Consider the following 19887-nt stretch of genomic DNA (forward strand, 5'->3'; position numbering starts at 1 on the left):
TGGAAGCTGTGGACGCTGAAAAAGATTCCTCATGTTTCGAAGAACCCATGCAAACATCTATGGACGAACTTAATATAATTTTAACTATAATTTTACACAAGATGCAAATCCGATACATCATTCCGATCCGCGGCTTGCGCCAGTTCTCGTTCGCGAAGGAGAGCGGCGTGAGGCTTTTGTCAACTGCCGCAACATCACGATGCATTCCGCACTCATTGGTAAGGAAATAATCCCTGAGACTGCACACTTCACGGTTGTGGAGGTTCTTGGCATTTAAAAAGCCTCGACCTCCCCACTTCCGTGGAATATACAGTCTCATTACAGATGAGCGCGGATGTAACATGCGATGTTGTGTGAGCTGCTGACGTACCTTCCTATCCAGGGCGTCAAGTTCAGTCTGAGTCCATCTTAGTATGCCGAAGGAGTATATTAGTAGAGGCATCACCCAACCGTTGAAAGCTCTTGCTTTGTTGCCGCCAGACAAAAGGCTATTAAGAACTTTTGTCAGTCGGCTACAAAAGCGTTCTTTCACCGATTTTTTTATGTCTTCTACCGATATACCTAACGATTCTGACATACCAAGATACTTATAGGTCTCAGTTTCGGACAGAGATTTGAGTGTCATTGTCTCAGAAAGTTGTAAATTCGGAGAATTCACAACTTTTCCCGGTCTAAATGTAAGACCGCACACTTGTCTACACCAAACTCCATCCTGATGGCGTTGTTAAATACCTGTGTGGTTTTTAGCAACTTCACCAGGTCTTGTCGTTTTGTTGCGAACAACTTGAGATCATCCATGTAGAGCAGGTGACTAATGACCTCACCCCCTCTTCGTAGCTGATAACTAAGCCCTGAATCTTTTAACAGAGTGCGAAGAGGATTCAGTGCTAGGCAGAACCACAAGGGACTCAAACTGTCACCCTGGAAATGCCTCGCTCAATCCTTATGAAGTTCAATGGATCAGGAGACCTCTCACCACCACCTGGCTGCCGAAGGACTGTAGTCCACTGCCCCATGCATGAGCATGAGCGTAAAAAGGATCTCATTGCATCTACCTTATACAACTCTAAGATCCTCTCCCGCCATGATTGAGGCACCGAATCATAGGCCTTCTTATAGTCAATCCAGGCAGCAGAGAGAGCTTTCCTGCTCCGCCGAACTTGTTGGCTAATGATTATGTCTATGAGGAGGAGCTCTTTAGTACCACGAGACTCAACCTTACATCCATTCTGAGCAGTGGCCACAAAATATTGTTCATTATTTTTATTATTAAGTGATTTAAGGTAGGTATGTGAACAACCTTTCGAGGGTAGGGAAATAATGCTGAGATTGTTACTTGAGTTTAATATATTTTTTATGTATTTTTTGTAATTGCTAGGTGTGTTTTTTTCTTATTCGTTATCAGTTATACTTCCTATGATTTAAAGGTACAAAATGTCTTAAGACTGATTAATAAATAACTAGGCTAAATGCTTGTATGGATATCTTTAATTTGTAATAAAATATTGTTGATTTCGAATGTTTGTTATTTTTTAAATATTGTAACATCATCACAAATACCTACTCTATGATATAAAATTAAAATGTATAATAATATCACCATTATCATTGAAATTTAAATAGTTTTCAATATAGTAACATTATTTGGACTGCAATTTGAATAGTAATTTATTTAAAAATGAAAAAATTGTAAATGGTAAAGTGTTACTATAATTATATAAATCAAAATAAATAATACTATACATAAAATATTTTATTTTTGTAAATCACATAACATAGCGTTAGCACATATCTATCATATAACTCATTAGGAACCTTAAAATACTATTTCCTTTGACTGTATTGAAAAAAAACATTGACTTTTTTCTTATTTTGGCTCTCCTGCAAAATTTCATAATTTCGTTTAGTAACGGTTTAAATTTAAAGGTGCGATATTTACAGCTGACTTGATGATGTCACAAAAGTTGTTGTACAATTCCAAAACATTGCTATTAGACACTGTAAAATCATACAACATTTCATTGACTAACTTTGAGTAATGTTTCCAATTAACTAGTTTAAGATTAGGATGATCAGGGATATCAGTACCTGCTGACATGTATGTTAGACGTGGTTGCGATGCAGTTGTTAATAGTTGTATTGAGGTTATTGTGGGTAAATGATAACTACCAAGTGGATCATCGTGCACTTTCCAGTCACAGCATAAAGCTAAACAGGGGCTCACCATAGTCAAGTCGAGTCCGTTCGGTCTCCAGACATGTGTTCCCACAGTCGTAACCTGTTTATCATTTAATAAAACTAAATCACAATCATCTAAACTATCTAAAATATCTCGTCCTCGACTGTCTACAGTGTTACAGCCCCATATGGTATGATGGGCGTTAAAATCTCCAGCTACAATAACTGGCTTTGGCAAACTTACAATTAAATCTGAAAATTTCTTTATATGAAATCTAGGTGAACTATTAGTAGGACAATAAACTGAAACTATTGTGTATGATTTATTATTGATTGTGATTTGAACTGCTAAATTTTGTAATGAGTTATCAAAATAAGTTTGAAGTCTACAATATTGAATTCTTTCATGAATCAGAATGGCTACTCCATTATGATCATTTCCACAGTCATTTCGCTCTATTTTATAACCTTTTACCTTAAATTTGTGAATAGGCTTTAGCCAAGTCTCAGATATTACAGCAATATCTATACAATTATCATAAATAAACTTAGTAAATAAATTACGATTGCACAGAAAGCTCTGAGCATTCCATTGAACTATATTTATTTGCTCTTCGAATTTGATGAATTAAAATTTTTACTGAAAGTGTCTGTAAGAATATCTAAAATGTTTTTGGATGAAATAGTTGTGTTGTTGCTTTTATTTAATGTTATAATTTTAACTATTGACTCTATTAAAAGATTCATTACCGTTGCATCAGAGTTCAATATAGACATTAAGTTGTTTTCAGGCTTTGGTAAGTATTTATTATTTGATCTCAATTCTGGAAAGGTTTGTTTACTAGATATGTCTGCATAAGTGGGAGCTTTAACAAATTTCACTCTATTTTCTTGTATTTTCTTTTGTTTTATTGGACATTGTGCTGAAATACTAACATGGTTTCCTTTGCAATGAGAGCATACTGCATTTTCTTTAGGAGTTGGACAATCTTTATAATTGTGTCCATTACTGCAAATTGAGCACCGTTCCTCGTTCTTACAATACTTGGAAATGTGACCATACCTCTGGCAGCGGTAACATTGCTTAACTGGAGGGATGTACTGGGAGATGCTGTGCCTCCAGCCGCCCAGCTCCACGAAGTCTGGCAGGGTCGTGGCCGCAAAAGTGATGGCGACTGTCCCTGTGGGCTGACGGGAGAAACCTTCAGTTGTGGTGTCTTTGCGGAAGAATCTGCGAACGCTGATAATCTTCTTACTACTGCTCAACATGGTAAAGATTTTTTTGTTATTGTACTTTATAGGCACATTTCGAATTATCCCCGTGGTTTCGGTGGATGAAGCTGGAATGCTGGCTTTGAACTGATTATCACTTAAAAAGGTTTTATTATTCAGTAGTGCATTGGCTAGACCTGGCTTTTCAAAGTAGACTCCTATTTTGTACTTGTTGAGTGCTTTCAAATACTTAACGCCTTTATTGTACCTTCTCAGAACGTTGGAAAGAGATAATAAATCTCTGTTACCAATGGGCCTCTGGCTATCAGATGACTCTATGAAGACTACGAATTCAAAAGCTGCAGAGTCCTCTGGGTATAACCTGGTGTAGTCAGTAACATAATACGGAACAAGGACACTTCCCTGACCATCCTCCACCTCGGAATCTGATGAACTGGTATCGCCGTTGCTGCGATCGCCCGGATCCAAACCGGTGACCTCCACTTTTTTCCTTTTTTTGCTACCCCTCCCCATCGTCTTAATAAACTTTCCTAACAACAAAAATCTAACAGATTTAGTTTAATTAATTTAAAACTTTCGGAAGCGCGTCTTTCCACTTCGAAGTTTCCCGCCTTTTTTCCTGTGTTTCGTTTGCTTCAGAAAACTATTTTCTTCTCATATTATAAAATTCATGGTAGGCAATGATATTATAAAACTATTATTTTTGCCATGCTATAAATTCTAATGGGATTTTTGCGGTGTTTGTAACAAAATTATTTTCATAGTGATCCCGGCTTACTTTTTCTTGTAAAGTAAATTCAAGTTTCTTGTCAGCCGCGCCAATTTAAAGATTATATCAATAACATTAACAAAATCCAACCAACGATCCGTTTTATATTATATTTTCGCTATCGCTCACAAATATAATTATAGGGAAGTTAACGTTTGTCCACTTTGCAGAATTTTGTTTTTAACTGCGACACTTGATTAACCCTTAATTACTCGCATGGGGTCAAAGCATTTTCGGATTCAAAAATGAAGAACTTGGCGCGGCCCGATTTCCTCCGCGCCCTCGGTAGCTTCATAAAACACGTCTTAGTTTGTATTTTGATAGCGACTAATTCACGGGAGTGGAAGGATGCGTCGCTGCGCTCTTGAGTGGTGACCCCATGCGAGTAATTACGTAACTTTTTTGGAAGAGGTAAGTTTTTTGTTTTATGTATTTATTTTGTGTATTATGAATAATATTTGTGTTATTGTATATTCAGTGAATAAATGTTTGTTATAAATGTGTTTTTACAGCTCTAAACAATAAAAATATTGATAAATTCAGTTTTACTACTACTTTGTCTTTTTTTTTCAGAGTTAGTAGAGATAGGAAAAAATAGCAAATTGTGCAATGGTTGGATGATGTTTCTGATTAAGAAGAAGTTGGAGGGTCGAGTTCTGAGCCAGAGTTAGATGAAATAACAAAAAGTGATCATGATAGCGCTAATGAGATCGAGCAATCCTCCGCACAATCAAGTGAATCGAAAATGCAAGAAATGTACAAGATTTGTGTGTAATGATCACTCTGAAATATACTGTCAACAGTGTAACAAGAATGATTCGGAGAGTTCCTAAAAAATACTAGTATCACCTATGATCTTAGTATACCTAAGTACAAATTGTTAATTATTGACAATTATTTTAATTTAGCTTGTTTTTGTATAATTAGTAAGAAATTCATGTTATTTCCTATAGATATTAAAGAATAAATAAAGAATTTTTATAATAATATAGTTTCATTTACTTATAAATTTCATTATGTATTAAAAACTACTCACACAATTTGGGGTCATCTGTGACCCCATGCGAGCAGTTATGTAAGATTCTTTATGCGAGTAATTAAGGGTTAAGGCAACTGAGGGTAGAGGTACTTTATAAAAAAAATACAATAAAACAACAATTAATTCATAAATATAAAAATGTATTTAAAATTCCAATATATTAACATTATAGCGGCACAGTATGATCTCATGAGTTACTTATCTAAAGTATTTTAATAAAACTTATTAAAAATTACGAATAACATTTTCAAGTTTTTCATATAAAATCACAAAGGTTACTTACAAAATTAAAAGACTAAGTTTTATATTTTGGTTGACATTCTTAACATTCGTTTTCTTAAAAGAAGAGCTAAATGAAACATAATACGACCTTCATCAGATCATGGAGGCAAGCTTCACCCGGAATCGTCACAGAGGACTTATTATTACCTCCACTGCCGGAACACAACAATGCTGTAAACATTGTTGTTATGGCGACAGACTAAGTTAAGATGTTTTGTTGTGGAATCTTCCCCCCTAATACAAAACAAACAACTTCGAACTCCTATGTTCTTCTGAATTTTGCCCAATGACAGTTTAGCTTTCCCCCGGGACAAACTTGACCTTCACTGGTTGGGTTATTGGCGGTCAAGCTGTAGATCCTGGCTACACAGGAGTTGCAGCGGTGGGAATTTTAACGAGAAGTGGGTAGTCCCGTATCTCCTAATACCATCTAGTGGTCCCCACCCTATTATCCGGCGGGTCCCTAGCACAGCAGTACGAGGCTACAACTCCTATAGACGCCAAGCCAAGGCACAGTATGCTGACTGCGCAGACCGCTCCTGAGGTAATATCGTTGAGGGCAGTTCCTGGACTCGGCTGGACCGTGATGAGGAGCAGCAGACCGAAAGCACTGAGCAGGGAGAACGATGAGAGGACTATGTAGCCTGGAACAAATGAAAATTCTTTATTAGTTTGGTGCGTCTTCTTAGCACTTGCCAAATGTTTTTTACGAAGCGTAAGTACTATCGGCAACAGCGATAACTACCCATTGCCGGTCATGTCATCTCGTTCTATCGCAAAGAATCACCATTTGATGAGAGCGAGAGCAAAAACGGAAATGGATAGTTAACTGTGTGGCCGTGTGTACGTAAGAGGGCAAAAATGACATATTAGAAGACTTGGCTCCTTAAGAGTCTTTGACGACTTTTAATTGGTACTTAATCCAGATTATGATCCAGACAAATGAAAGTATTTTTTTAATGTTAAGTAGGTAGGCCTTTTTCAGGGAAATAAACGCCCCAAAATTACCTAGTTTCCTTGCCACCACTTTAGGACCATAATAATAAGTACTTATCGATTGGAAGTTAATAAAATATAAAAGTCATGACTGATTTATGAGGTGGTAAGATGAGGGTAGCGCGTGCGTAAAAAAATAGATGTGACATTTAACAAAATAGGGTAATTTCCTAATAATAAATTGTTATTTCTAAATGGCTGCTACTTAGACCCGCATAAGAATTTAACAAAGAAGTAAGAAACTTACGGTTAAGAATGTAATATTTTTGTGGTAAAATTATGCGGGTGGAAACAATAAAACACTGGTAATAAAAGTACCTATTAGTAGCAATGTTTTTGTGTCTGTTATTTTCACACATACATAAGATCAGATTTAGCAGAACATGTTACATTGTAATCTCCTACCAGAGCTCTCAGCAACTAAAAATATCAACCGTTTCAACTGATTTCAATTCAACATTATGTCGTCTAATGATAGACAAGGCCTCCCCCATGGATTTACAGATTTCTACAAGGACCGGCCATACTATTATACTTAGAACTTCACCAGATCGTCGGTCTATCAAGTGGGAGGCCTGCCTACACAGCGTTTTCCGGATCATATAAAACAGTTTTATCTATACAACATACCAGAAACATAGTTCCTGTTGGGCAGCAGATGCTGTCTCCTAGACCTGAAGCCGAGCAGCCCCAGCAAGAAGCAGGTAAAGCCCGACAGCACTCCGAAATCAAGGTAGTAGACGCGGCCCATCTGGAAATATATAAGAAACATAACTTAAAGATAAAACATAGAAAAACTAGAATAACTTAACATACGAATAAGCAAAAAGCGAGACTCGTAGGTAGTATTGTTGAGGACATCCGGCAGAGCCAGCCACCCGGAGCACCAAATATCAAATTGGTTAGGTACTTAAAACAACTTAGTTTGTAATTTTCACAAGTAAATTCTTGTAAATAAGTCTGTAAACGTAGTATTTAGGTATTCAGTACTAGTACTTTTCGCCTTACATTTTACTTCAGGCAAATCTTACGTTGAAACGTTTGAGCGAATGCTCGGCAGTAGGCGTCGCCGAGTGGTCGTTTCGTTAAACTACAATATTTCAAATGTTGGTAAGTTAACTAACATAACTACACTACAACCATAAAAAAAGACACCTTTTCATCGTAACATTAGTGACAGATTCAATATCATATTCCCTTCGCTACGTCTTTTTTTTGGCGTTACCCAAATCTGTCAGACAGCAACCCGATTATACCAATTTTTTGTAACTTGCAAGCTTCATACATCTAAAGAAGAATACAAAGCTGCCTGTCCACTTAGCTCTGCCGTTCAGCAGGGGGGAGTTGCCAATGACAGGCGAGTTGGCGAGCGCGGTTTTTTATGAGGTTTCGCACGTAGACGCTGCTGCCCATCTCGTGCTACAGGATTTAGTCGCCTCTTACGACACGCCTCCTGTTGGCGGTGGGGAATGGTATGCTTTGCGGGAGGCCTATGTTCAGCAGTGGACGTCCTATGGCTGAAATGATGATGATGATGTCCACTTACCGTATACATCATGTTGAAGCTCAACCCAGTAGTCAGGGCTCCACACAGGGTCAGCATGAGAGCAGCGATGGTGAGCGGCGCTGCAGACGTGGGCTTCAAGCTCGTGAACGATTTGTAAGTCTCCTCAGAGTAAACTGAAGGTGGGGAGGCGACTCTGAAATTATTAAGAAATTAATTTAGTCGGCCGTTTGGTGTAGTGGTTCGAAACGGACTACTATTCCGGAGGTAGCGGGTTCGATTCCCGCACAGTACCAACATTTGTGTGCATGAACATATTTGTTTGTACTGGACTGGGTGTTTTCTATGTATAATAAGTATGTTATGCAAAATAATTAACCTACCCTACTAAGACCAAATTCTACGTACCTACACTCTAAACTAGAAACCTAGAACAAAGCTAATTATATTTTAATGATCATCAATATCATCATCATTTATTCATAGGAACTGCTGAATATGGGCCTCCCCCCAATCACCAATGTTTACAAACTTAATTGAATTAAGAATCGAACCCAAGAGAAAACGCTTCTTTTGCACTGCGTCCACTATTCGATCGACAATATTTTAGCGCACAAACAAGGGGTCAGAAATGCGTACGTCCACCCTTTGTTTACTTCGCATGTACACAACATAAAATAATAATACTCATTAGGGTTCCGTACCCTAAAGGTTGGCAACGGAGTCCAATTGCCAATAGTTCAAAAGTAAAATCTCAAAGTTGACAATAACTTTGCAACACGTCTTTGTTTCAATTGGAATAAGGTTGTGTCATCTTTTAGGCCACTTTATGTGTCACGAACTATTTGACGCTGACTGTACGGAACCCTTTGTCTACAATTTCGACTCGCACTTGGCCAGTTTTCCCCCTGCCCTGTTAACTGCATGCACAAAAACAATAATAATTCCGCGGACGGCAGGTGTGGTGAACATGGTGTTGTAATTACAAAAAATTAAGTTTTTATTAACAATTTATTACGGGAGCCATTATGCGCACGCGTTTCCATTTAATTAAATGAAACATAAGCTAGGTATTTTGGCTACCATCTTAATTTTAGGACTGTAGTCATATAGAGGTCTAGTGTTAGTTAAAAGTTTGAAAATTACAAATAACTTGAAAAAAAATAACTGCCTAATAAGGCGGGAATTGTACCCACGACCTTTCGCTTGCCGAGCGACTGCTCTTTCATCTGAGCTACTTCTTACGACACTGTTAGTGCTGTTAGTTAGTTAGGTACTTTTAAAGTTACTTTGGAAAACTATGGTTTCAAATTGTTGTAGCTAAAATTTAGTGCACACTTCACAAAACTGACACGTCGTGAAAGAAATATGTTAAAACGGCACGAATTATCGCTAGGAAGCGATCAGAAATAGAAAGTATTTTTTTGTCTCACAATTTGTAAGAAAGAGAGAGCTGTTGTGAGTCACAACAGTTTTCAGAGTTTTTTTACGACAGTGGTATAAAAAACGTCTTGATCAAACAGTACCTAACCTTATAATGAAAGTTTTAACTTACCTTGGAGTAATAACAGCAGTCGTCTTCTTATCTTTCAGATCCCTCCCTCTCCTGTCGTAATCTCTCCTGCTCTCCCTGCTGGCGTCTCTCCTATCCATCTCCAAACTCCTATCCCGACTCTTCTCCCTAAAGCTCGTCACGAAAACATCCTGTCTTTCAAACTCTGGCAAACCGTAATTCAGTTTTTGCTGTGCTTTGGGTGATATGGGGGAGGTAGTCGCACTACCCCTGGATATAGTCAAGTTGGCGCAGGATTTGGAAGGTGTAACTCCTTGAGTAGGGGTACTGGAGACGATTTTCTTTGGAGTCCCTCTGTTAGGGCTGTCCATCGATTTGTTCGGAGTTATTCTCACAGACGGCTGGCTGGCGTAGCTTTTCAGCTTCCTTGGTGTCGATAACAGCTCGTGGAGCTTCTGAGTGGCTATCAAGTTCTTTTTACTCATCATAGGTGATGTGAACGTCACACTCGGCCTCCTCACCGGTTCATCATCTTCAGATGGGACTATTGCGTATCTAAGCGTCTTTCCATTGACTGTTTTCACAATTTCCGTTGGTATTTCCTTCATTTCGTTGTCATCTGGTCCATCCACGTTGTATTCTTCGATATCTGCTACATCAGCTTCGACGATTCTCTTTTTAGTCGGAGAGTAGTCGACTAAGTCGTCAAAATCATCGTCTATGACTTCGTATCGATGTTTAAGTCTGCTGTCTTCTAAACCATCGTCACTTTCAGCGTTTCTGTCATATCTTGAACTTCTTTGTTGCTTCAGTTGGGCCATTTCCAAATCCTCGCTTCTGGTTCTACATCTGACAGCAGCACGAGTTGGTTTGCACACCAACGAGGCTTGCCTATGGAAGCTCCTATTCTGGAACTTTGGAGGTTTCGGAGGCAGCTCTGGGGGGTCATCCCGCATTCTTCCTGCAGGGGATATCCTTAACGGATTATCAGAGATGTCTGTCCTCAGAATCCTGTTCGACTCCATCTTCCTAGGCGAATTAGCTCCTAAAGGAGGCATTCTCTGTCGTTCCGGGCTCCGAATCCTTGTCATACATGATTTCTGGAACACCACTTCACTTTGCGCGCAAAATGCTGGGTTCGAATAATATTTGTACACTATTTTAGGTGACTCCATTGTAAGCGTATGATTTCCCCTGCCTCACGTCTTATGACCTGCTCGTTAGACCATATCTCCTTTCTTGAGGGTGCTCCTTAAACCGTAACTTATTCTTATTCTTCTATCGCTACAGTTCTATGAACCTAAACTATTTTAAATTCACTTATTATCACTTGTATGCAAACACTATTTACAAAACGTCCGTTCACAGTGAAAACTGACCAATAATTTAAAATCTATGACTATTTTTGGTTAAAATTACAGAAGCGTGTTTATGGTTTGACGGTTAGTCATCAACTGTCGTGGAATCCCTTTTGAAAAAAGAAGTTAGGGTCGGAAACGGCGTCTGCGCACCCTTGCATACGGCACGCGCTATTCAAAATTCGAATTTAACAATTAAACTACCATTTTAGAACCAAGTCCTATACTTTTAAGGATCAATTTGGTTTGTAGCAGCAATTTTTCCCTTATCTGTTTTTAAAGGCGCGAAGTTATTGAAAAGCTTGCTGTTTGAAAGCTTATCGCCTTAACTTTAGGGTTGAAATTGACTTGTTTTTAACACTTTGTGCAATTATTGAATGAAGTGAATGGAAAAGTAGTTTTTATAAAGGGCGAAGACCAGAGGGCTTGAAGAATTCATAGAATAACGACTCTTGCGCAGGCTTTGAAAGATACTGGTAAAATTGTTATTTTGTGAAATGCTATCTATCCTTATGAAACTTGAAACTCGAAAGTCAAAAAGGCATTTTCTATAAAATGTTTTTTTCTTGTTGTAACAAGAAAATAACATTTAACTATTATTTATTTGTAAGCTCCAAAAGAATAAAGCCTACCTAAAAGCCCAGCACTCTTAAAAAATATCATGGCAAGATTTTGTTTTAATTAAAAAATCTTGTACACATGAGGTACTAAAAGTTATAGAAAATAATAAAAGGTGATTACCCACACTTTTCGTTTTGAAGAACGCATAATTATCTGCGACAGATAGATTGTGAACACACTTCATTGTACCTACATAAGTACACAACACAAAACAAGAAAATAAAAAGACAGAATTTATAGGCGATCTTATCGCTATAAAGCGATTTCTGCCAGACAGCCAGGAGGACCTCACATAAAGGTAGCAAGAAGGCTGGATGCAGGTTATGTCAGTATGCAAATCTTTGAGGGAGGCCTATGTTCAGCAGTGGACGTCCTATGGCTGATAATATGATCATGATGAACCTAGCTAGGGGATAGTATTTTAGAACAGGTTTAAGGGAAACTGGTCATAGTAAGTCGACTTTCATTTCTATAAGTACGCTTTTAAGACACCCCGCAGAACAGACTTTTCATATTAATTTGTATGAAGAATCGGTCGATACCAAATTGTTGTGTTGTGATGTGCGCAAATCAAGTGGCAGTGTGCAGGGCACATAGCTCGTAGAGCTGACGGCCGCTGGGGCAGGAAAGTTTTTGAGTGGCGACCACGATCCGGAAGACGTAGCGTGGGCAGGCCTCCCACTAGGTGGAACGACGATCTGGTAAAGGTCGCTGGAGGCGCCTGGATGCGAGCGGCGCAGGACCGGTCTGTGGAAATCCTTGGGGGAGGCCTTTGTCCAGCAGTGGACGTCTTTCGGCTGATACGAACGAACGATGTGCGCAGCGACAAAAAGTCTGTGGTCTGTGGCTAGGCTAAAAGACCTTTGTCCAGCAGTGGACGTCCTTTGGCTGCAGAGCTATCACCAATTTCAATACCAAAACAACGGATCACCGTTGACCCCACACCTGCGCATCTGTCTCGCTCGCACGCGCGCGTAACGGTCGCGCGCAGCTGCCGCCGCGCGACAGCTGCGGGCAGGGGTGGTAAACATTTTGACTGACAAAGTTCATTGCTGAAAACGCAAGACTAGTTTCCAAGATAATTTAACGGATTTTAATTTTGATAGGAGTTTTAAAAAAGGGTTTCATTGGATTTAGTAAAGATTATTTTCATGTAGTCCAAAATCAGAAATATGGAGTCCGCACAATTAAATTGAAAATCGTTTGCTTTTATACATGTCTCTTAATTTGGGCGAGTTATGCTTTCGGTAAGGAAGAACCTACTTACGTTTAGGCATGTGTAAAGAATGTGATGTAATTTCGTCTTCTTAAGATTCAAGTATTTTTTATTTTGCAGGAAAAGGTAATGCCATATTACTCCGAATTTAAATAAAATACGATAATTAATATTTTTTATTAACTACTAAACTAACTATCATAGTTAATAAACAACATTATCGAGTTTATTTCTTTTTATCCAAAAGGTTGGCGACCCCTACCTGCGCGTGCGCCTATCACCCGCATACGATATTGACATTATGATCCGTGTGTACGAAAATCGATAAACCCGACCTTGAAATGGAATGTTATGTAATTTACTAGCTTTTTCCCGCGACTTCGCCTGCCTGATGCACCGTATCAGTCGCAAACAGGCCAAAAATTAGCATTTATTTTATTTACGCTACTAGCTAGCCACATTTATCATTTGAACTATTGATGTTTTAATATAATATTTTCGTAAAACATAAGCCTCCTTTTGAGCAAGCGGCATAGGGAAGCGATTTTTATTTACGAACGAAACCTTAATAACTTTTTTTTGCGTTGGTAAATCAAATTATTCATCGAACACTCATTTTAAGTAGAAAGTTGGTAGGTATGTACGTTTACCAGAAAGTAACGAACACGATTTTGCAACTACCTTCAAACCATGATAAAAAGATAATCAAACTTATCGCTCTGGCCACTATTTCAACTCACTATTGTCCACATAACCCACTCAAATTCTGCCACACCACTCTCCATTTTCTACGACCAAAATGACTCCTCCGATCAAGAAGAACAAAACGCGCTCGTCCCGAGCCGGTCTCCAGTTCCCAGTTGGGAGGATCCACAAGATCTTACGGAAGGGGAACTTCGCCCCTCGCATCGGGAGCGGAGCCCCCATCTACTTGGCAGCAGCATTGGAATATTTAGCAGCAGAAATACTGGAGCTGGCAGCAGACGCGGCAAGAGACACGAAGAAAAGCAGGGTGGTGCCTCGCCACATCCTGTTCGCGATCAGAAATGATGAGGAGCTGAATCGGATGCTGTCAGGAGTCACCATCTCACAGGGAGGAGTCGTACCATCGATCCAACCAGTCCTGCTGCCCAAGAAAACCATGAAGTCGAGTTAGAGAAGATCACGAAGACAAGAAATGAGATTTCAGAATTCAATCAAGGAGATTTTAAATCAAGATGATTGAGTGATTATTTTCAATCAAGATGATTGGGTGATTATTTTTGATGACGGTCGAATAAATGACCTGATTGACAAAGTCCTTTTCAGGACTGCACATTATCACTGTTTCTGGAATGACGAATGATAAAAATGTTCTTTGTTAACCTAGTTACTGTTTTAAAGCATAAAAAATTAAGCCGAATTTTCAGATGGCGTAATGGTTTGGCTACGTCCTTTTTAGCTACCTACATTTTGTTTAAATTAATAAACGTCACAGTTAAACGAGTTATTTATAAATAGAAAAGAGTCATTTTCGATCTTTCGAAAGAAACAAACGATTTTGCAGCCCTGAAAAGGGCCTTGTCAGTTAAAATCTTCGCTTTCGCTGCGTCAGTACAGTGCTACCACGTTACGCCCTCTCCCCTCTCACTCTGCGAGCCAGCTGTATATCCTTCGGCATTATGGTCACTCTTTTCGCGTGGATCGCACAGAGGTTGGTGTCTTCAAAGAGTCCAACCAGGTACGCCTCACTTGCCTCCTGCAACGCCATGACAGCCGAGCTCTGGAATCGAAGATCCGTCTTGAAATCCTGAGCTATTTCCCTGACCAATCTCTGGAAGGGGAGTTTTCTGATTAGAAGCTCCGTGCTTTTTTGATATCGTCTAATTTCTCGCAAAGCAACGGTCCCTGGGCGGTATCTGTGAGGTTTCTTCACGCCTCCAGTGGCTGGAGCGCTTTTTCTGGCAGCTTTGGTGGCCAGCTGCTTTCTAGGCGCCTTCCCACCGGTGGACTTGCGAGCGGTCTGCTTTGTACGGGCCATTTTGTGGTACTGTGCCGAGTGGGATGTGCCACGGTGTATTTATAGACGAGGTATTATTTATAACGAGTTGGTTGAGGGTAGTAAGTTTGTTTTGGATGTACCCACATTTTTATAGTTAGCTCTGTTTAGGATATGTGTGGGTAGGGAAAAGTTATTGGTTTTTAATATACCCACATTTCTTATAAGATGATTTGTTGAATGTATTGTGCAGTTGGTTTGGTTGATATTTACTAGCAAGCACAGATAAATAAATAAGAATCAAATATTGTTTTCGCATCAATTATTTTTTCGGTTTTCTATGTATGGCTACGTTTTCAATAGATACATCATTCTACCAATGACTATGAGTAATAAAGTACGGAAGATTTATCAACTGAACAACAATAACGCAATAAAACTAACGATAACCGATAATATTAAGACTAAAGGCATCGTCAATAACGAATACTTTAATACCTAAGTAAGTACCTAATACCACTACCTAGGTAGGTAATTTACTTTTCATAGTGGTTGGCTTGAAAATTTGCAAATTAAGCTTGAACATTATCTACTAGAACATAGGTACTTAAGTTATTTATGTAATTTAATTACCTACATAGGAAACACCCAGAACAATAAAAAATAATAATTAAGTAGTTTGCTTTTCTACTAAACATTATAACAAAGTTTGACATATACGCACGTATTTACAAACGATGCTTGGTTAGGTGAAGCAGCAAATCGAACGCACAGCGTTGAATAGAGCTCTGTGATTGGTTCGTGTGTCACCCTGTGCGTCCTCATAGTAATGTTTGTGAATACCGGCGATAATATTCTGTGTTAAATTTAAAATTCACGGATAAAAAGGAATCTGAATTCGACTATTCGTCCAGAAACAAGAAAATGTTCAGTCCTGAAAAGGACTTTGTCAGTACTTTTGATTAAAACAACAAAACAATCAACAAAATATTTATTATTATTAAAAAATCAACCTCCAAATCCGTAAATCGTTCGCCCTTGCCTCTTCAACGCGTATACCACATCCATAGCGGTCACAGTTTTCCTTTTGGCATGTTCTGTGTATGTCACTGCATCACGAATGACATTCTCCAAGAAAACCTTCAGTACGCCTCTAGTTTCTTCGTAAATTAGGCCAGATATTCGTTTCACGCCGCCTCGTCTCGCCAATCTTCTGATAGCAGGTTTGGTAATGCCTTGGATATTGTCCCTCAAGACTTTTCGGTGACGTTTCGCGCCTCCTTTACCAAGCCCCTTCCCGCCTTTTCCGCGACCTGTCATTTTGTTTTTTTTTCGAATGTGGTTACGGCGCGGAGAACGAATTACAAATGGCGAGACCAGCGATGGCTGGTCGTATTTATACTGTCTGTTTTTTTTATTTATTTTGAGGGTAGATATAATTATGTTTGAGTTGAAAGATTAACATAATGTTCTTGCATTTCGTTGATGCTTTTGTTATTTATTGCAAACGTAGGAGCTTTTTCTTAAAAATAATTTACTTTTGTGACTGTGACAGAAAGCATGCGTGGCTTCTTTAAAAAACCGGGATAAAAACTATAGGATAGTTTTTAGCTTATCCCTGGGTCTCAAACTATCTCTGTACAATGTCGAATCTTAACTTCGAACTCCTCCTATGTTCTTCTGATTAATTTCGTTGCGGGTCCAATGACAATTTAACTTCCCCCGGGACAAACTTGACCTTCACTGGTTGGGTTTTTATTGGCGGTCAAGCTGTAGATCCTGGCTACACAGGAGCTGCAGCGAACGAAAAACTCTAAATCGCGCTAAATGAGTGAGGTAATAAACATCCATCCATCTACATATTCATCGATGGACTTTAATAATACATACTAAACTACTAAGACACTTTTATATTAAACGAGTCACTATTTTAACGAAATTTATTAATCAAATAAATAATTCTTGGATCTATCCCACTTATTCTGTGAAAATGGATGGAGGACCTTTCATCCCCAAAGTAAAAAGTCGGCCGTTTGGTGTAGTAGTTCGAAACGGACTACTATTCCGGAGGTAGAGGGTTCGATTCCCGCACAGTACAAACATTTGTGTGCATGAACATAATTATTTGTTTGTATTGGACTGGGTGTTTTCTATGTAGGGGAGAGTTCGGTATATTGTACCGCCGGGTAAATTGTACCACCCTCATATTTCGTAAAGTATTTATTGAATGTCTTTAATTGCAACACTCAGCGATACACAACTAAAATCAATTAATATCGGCCATGTGGTTTTTGCCGTGACAACAAACACGTGTGTTTTATTTTGAAAAGTATTTTTTCATTGTTTTCAAGTAACTTTTGACAATACATGTTTAGATTGTAATTTTGTTAAATTTAATCACAGGGTGTTTCTAATATATTATTTAGAAACGTAAATTAGTGTGGATTACAATTATTTGAAACATTTTTCGGTATTTATAAGCTATATTTTTTACCGATTTTTTAAAAGCACTATCACCTAGTCGGCTAAATTGTACCACATCAAGTTGTATGGAACTTTACCAAAGGATTTTGAAATTTTTTTTAGTAAATCATATTTTGAAGTTATAATAGGGTAGTTATGTTTGACTAACAATAAATGAAAACAAAAGACTGGCAAAGTAGATTAGGTACAAGTGTGCGTTACGATAATTGGAATTACAAAACTTGTACTCAAAATCGTGATAACGTGTAAAACAATATCGATTGTCTATGTTATTAACTACTGTTCCTCTACGTTTCCTAATTTGTTAAGAATGTATCGTATAATATTTTGCCATAGTTTTTTTAAAGGCTTGAAATTTATTGAAATCCAATTTAGTAACCCTGTGGTACAAATTATCGAACCGGTTGGCTAAATTGGACCGAAGTTCTGAACTCGTACTTTGTTGATTTGTGCTAAATATACAACAATCATGTTAATTAATACTTATGAAATAGTAAGTTGAATAATGTATCTTTTATTATATACCATGGACATTAGCAAAAACAAAAGAAAACTATGTGTAAAATGGGATTGAAAAAAACTGGTCCAAATTAGCGGACTCTCCCTTATAATAAGTATGTATTACAAAAAAAAAGTATTTAAGTATGTTTATATCCGTTGTCTAGTACCCATATGCCATAGTACAAGCTTTGCTTAGTTTGGGACTAGAAGCGTAGTGTAAAATGTCCAAGGATATTTATTTAATTAAATACCAAAATTTTGTCTATCTGTGAACAAGTTGAATTTCAAGCTAATGAAGAAGTTAATCTGTGTGTAAAAGCTAGTGACCAAATTATCATAAATAAGTATTCATTTCATATACGTGATTAGAATTTGCTAATTAAATGGTTTTACGTCACAAACTCTTATTTCAATTTAATGAAGGTAGACGACTCAACATTAACCACATCTAACTATTCAACTACCGTCAAAACCAAAACAAAATATCAAACCCTATTCTTATTGGCCAATAAAACATTTCCAAACCCCACTAAATTAAGCGTCCAGTTTCTATAAAAACAACTAAAAAACTCTTCACTTATTTTCCCATACACTTTATTTGAGAAACAAAAACAAAATGGCGCCGACAGTGGCTCCGAAAAAGCCCGCGAAATCGATGCAGAAGCCGATCGAAAAACCGATCTCAAAATCAAAGAAAATAAAGAAGAAGAACTACCAGAGCTTCTCTATTTACATCTATAAGTTACTACGGTCCGTGACGCAGTCCAACTTGGGGATTTCAAGAAAAAGTATGCAGATTATGAACAATTTTGTCAACGATATGCTGGAAAAAATCGCGGTGGAGGCCTCAAGGATGGTGGTGCACGGGAAGAAGACCACCATGGGAAGCCAGGAGGTCCAGTCAGCTGTCAGATTGCTCCTACCAGGAGAACTGGCAAAACACGCGAATATCGAAGGCATCAAAGCGCTTAATATGTACCATACAAGTCACAGTCGTGATTCTAAAGAAAGTTGAAGTTGAAGACGAAGGTTTTAGTTGTTTATAATAAATAAATCGTGTTTTGATTATGCAGTTGATTTTAAAAACGATGCTCTTTTCAGAGCTGAAGATTTTCTTGTTTCTGGTCGATTGGCGATGTTGTAAACTAATCCTACTAATATTATAAATGCGAAAGTTTGGATGTCTGGATGGACGTTTGTTACTCTGTCACGCAAAAACTACTGAACGGATTTTGATGAAACTTTACAATATTATTCTTTATAACCCAGAATAACATATAGGCTATAATTTAAGACGATCTGTGACAAACTAAATTTCACGCGGGTGAAGCCGCGGGCAAAAGCTAGGCTCCAGCTAAGCTAAATATAAAGCATGAATACATTATGGCTGAGTTGCACCATCATACTTTAACTTTGACAAACGTCAAAAATCTGTCAAACTCCTTAAAAAAGCACCGGTTATTGTCAATGTTACGGTTAAAATGAGGTGGTGCAACTCAGCTTATGTGTTAAGGAATGGGTAATGGGAAAATTTCCATCTCCCATTATTTGTTTGAAATAGGTACTAAATTAAATTAAGTTTAAAATGGATTTCAACATTTTTAACGCCGAATATTCCGTGTCATTATAGTTATTTTCCTATTTCCATCATTCATTCATCAACTGTTTTACCGCTATAAATTAAAAGGACTAATTCCCTTTACAATAATTTAGAGATGAAACGGATAGTTGTTTGGCCGGATACCGGATACCGGATATCCGGCCAGCTGCTAGGCCGGATAGCCGGATATCCGGCGGCCGGATAGTTGGCCAATTGTCTCGTTGCATGTCGTGACGAGTATAGTGCCGCACAGATGCTCGAACGCGATCAGTGGGTCTATTAGTAGAATAGACTAGTCACACTTTTGGAAAATCGAATCCGTCCGAATAGAACGTCAGATTTTGCCACTTGTCTAGGGGGCAGATCAATTCAATTTCGGCTGCAATCGTGAGTGTATGATTGAATAGCGAAAATTTAACTCTAACATCACAAAAATCGGCCCACCTACGTTTTACAGGAAAACTCGTTTCTACTGACACCGTCATAGTGCCCCAACAATATTGGTGTTATTTGAAAGCCCAATAAATATCCTTAAAGAAAAACACATTTAATTTCTTAATAAACGATTAACATAAACGCGATATACAATAAATGTGACTAGAAAAAAGACCTCAC

The 19887-nt window shown here is 38.2% G+C and overlaps 4 protein-coding genes across 4 annotated transcripts; 1 reads left to right on the top strand and 3 right to left on the bottom strand.

Annotated features, from left to right (window-relative positions):
- Positions 1-5565: 5565 nt before the first annotated feature.
- Positions 5566-10955, bottom strand: LOC135085057 (uncharacterized). The gene is made up of 4 exons (XM_063979838.1): positions 9557-10955; positions 8044-8197; positions 7128-7248; positions 5566-6145 (listed from the first exon to the last, which is right to left on the bottom strand). The coding sequence occupies exons 1-4, from the start codon at positions 10687-10689 to the stop codon at positions 5922-5924; spliced, it is 1632 nt and encodes a 543-aa protein (XP_063835908.1). The 5' UTR covers positions 10690-10955; the 3' UTR covers positions 5566-5921.
- A 2553-nt stretch (positions 10956-13508) lies between these two features.
- On the top strand, positions 13509-13865 carry LOC135084783 (histone H2A-like). The gene has a single exon (XM_063979521.1). It carries the CDS (start codon positions 13509-13511, stop codon positions 13863-13865), a length of 357 nt encoding a protein of 118 aa, XP_063835591.1.
- Positions 13866-14247: 382 nt separating this feature from the next.
- On the bottom strand, positions 14248-14729 carry LOC135084829 (histone H3-like). Its single transcript, XM_063979570.1, has one exon. It carries the CDS (start codon positions 14727-14729, stop codon positions 14319-14321), a length of 411 nt encoding a protein of 136 aa, XP_063835640.1. The 3' UTR covers positions 14248-14318.
- Positions 14730-15614: 885 nt separating this feature from the next.
- On the bottom strand, positions 15615-16053 carry LOC135084843 (histone H4-like). Its single transcript, XM_063979580.1, has one exon. It carries the CDS (start codon positions 16005-16007, stop codon positions 15696-15698), a length of 312 nt encoding a protein of 103 aa, XP_063835650.1. The 5' UTR covers positions 16008-16053; the 3' UTR covers positions 15615-15695.
- Between the last annotated feature and the right edge of the window lie 3834 nt (positions 16054-19887).

Source organism: Ostrinia nubilalis, chromosome 27 (genome assembly GCF_963855985.1).
Source record: "Ostrinia nubilalis chromosome 27, ilOstNubi1.1, whole genome shotgun sequence".
NCBI lineage: Eukaryota > Metazoa > Arthropoda > Insecta > Lepidoptera > Crambidae > Ostrinia > Ostrinia nubilalis.

What these genes read in the sequence shown, in the direction of transcription:
- LOC135085057 (XM_063979838.1), bottom strand. Translation starts at nt 10,689, where the DNA reads ATGGAGTCACCTAAAATAGTGTACAAATATTATTCGAACCCAGCATTT. An exon ending in ACTGCTGTTATTACTCCAAG is followed by an intron (nt 8,198 to 9,556) that starts GTAAGTTAAAAC and finishes TAATAATTTCAG; the next exon opens with AGTCGCCTCCCCACCTTCAG. An exon ending in GCTTCAACATGATGTATACG is followed by an intron (nt 7,249 to 8,043) that starts GTAAGTGGACAT and finishes ATATATTTCCAG; the next exon opens with ATGGGCCGCGTCTACTACCT.
- LOC135084783 (XM_063979521.1), top strand. Translation starts at nt 13,509, where the DNA reads ATGACTCCTCCGATCAAGAAGAACAAAACGCGCTCGTCCCGAGCCGGT.
- LOC135084829 (XM_063979570.1), bottom strand. Translation starts at nt 14,729, where the DNA reads ATGGCCCGTACAAAGCAGACCGCTCGCAAGTCCACCGGTGGGAAGGCG.
- LOC135084843 (XM_063979580.1), bottom strand. Translation starts at nt 16,007, where the DNA reads ATGACAGGTCGCGGAAAAGGCGGGAAGGGGCTTGGTAAAGGAGGCGCG.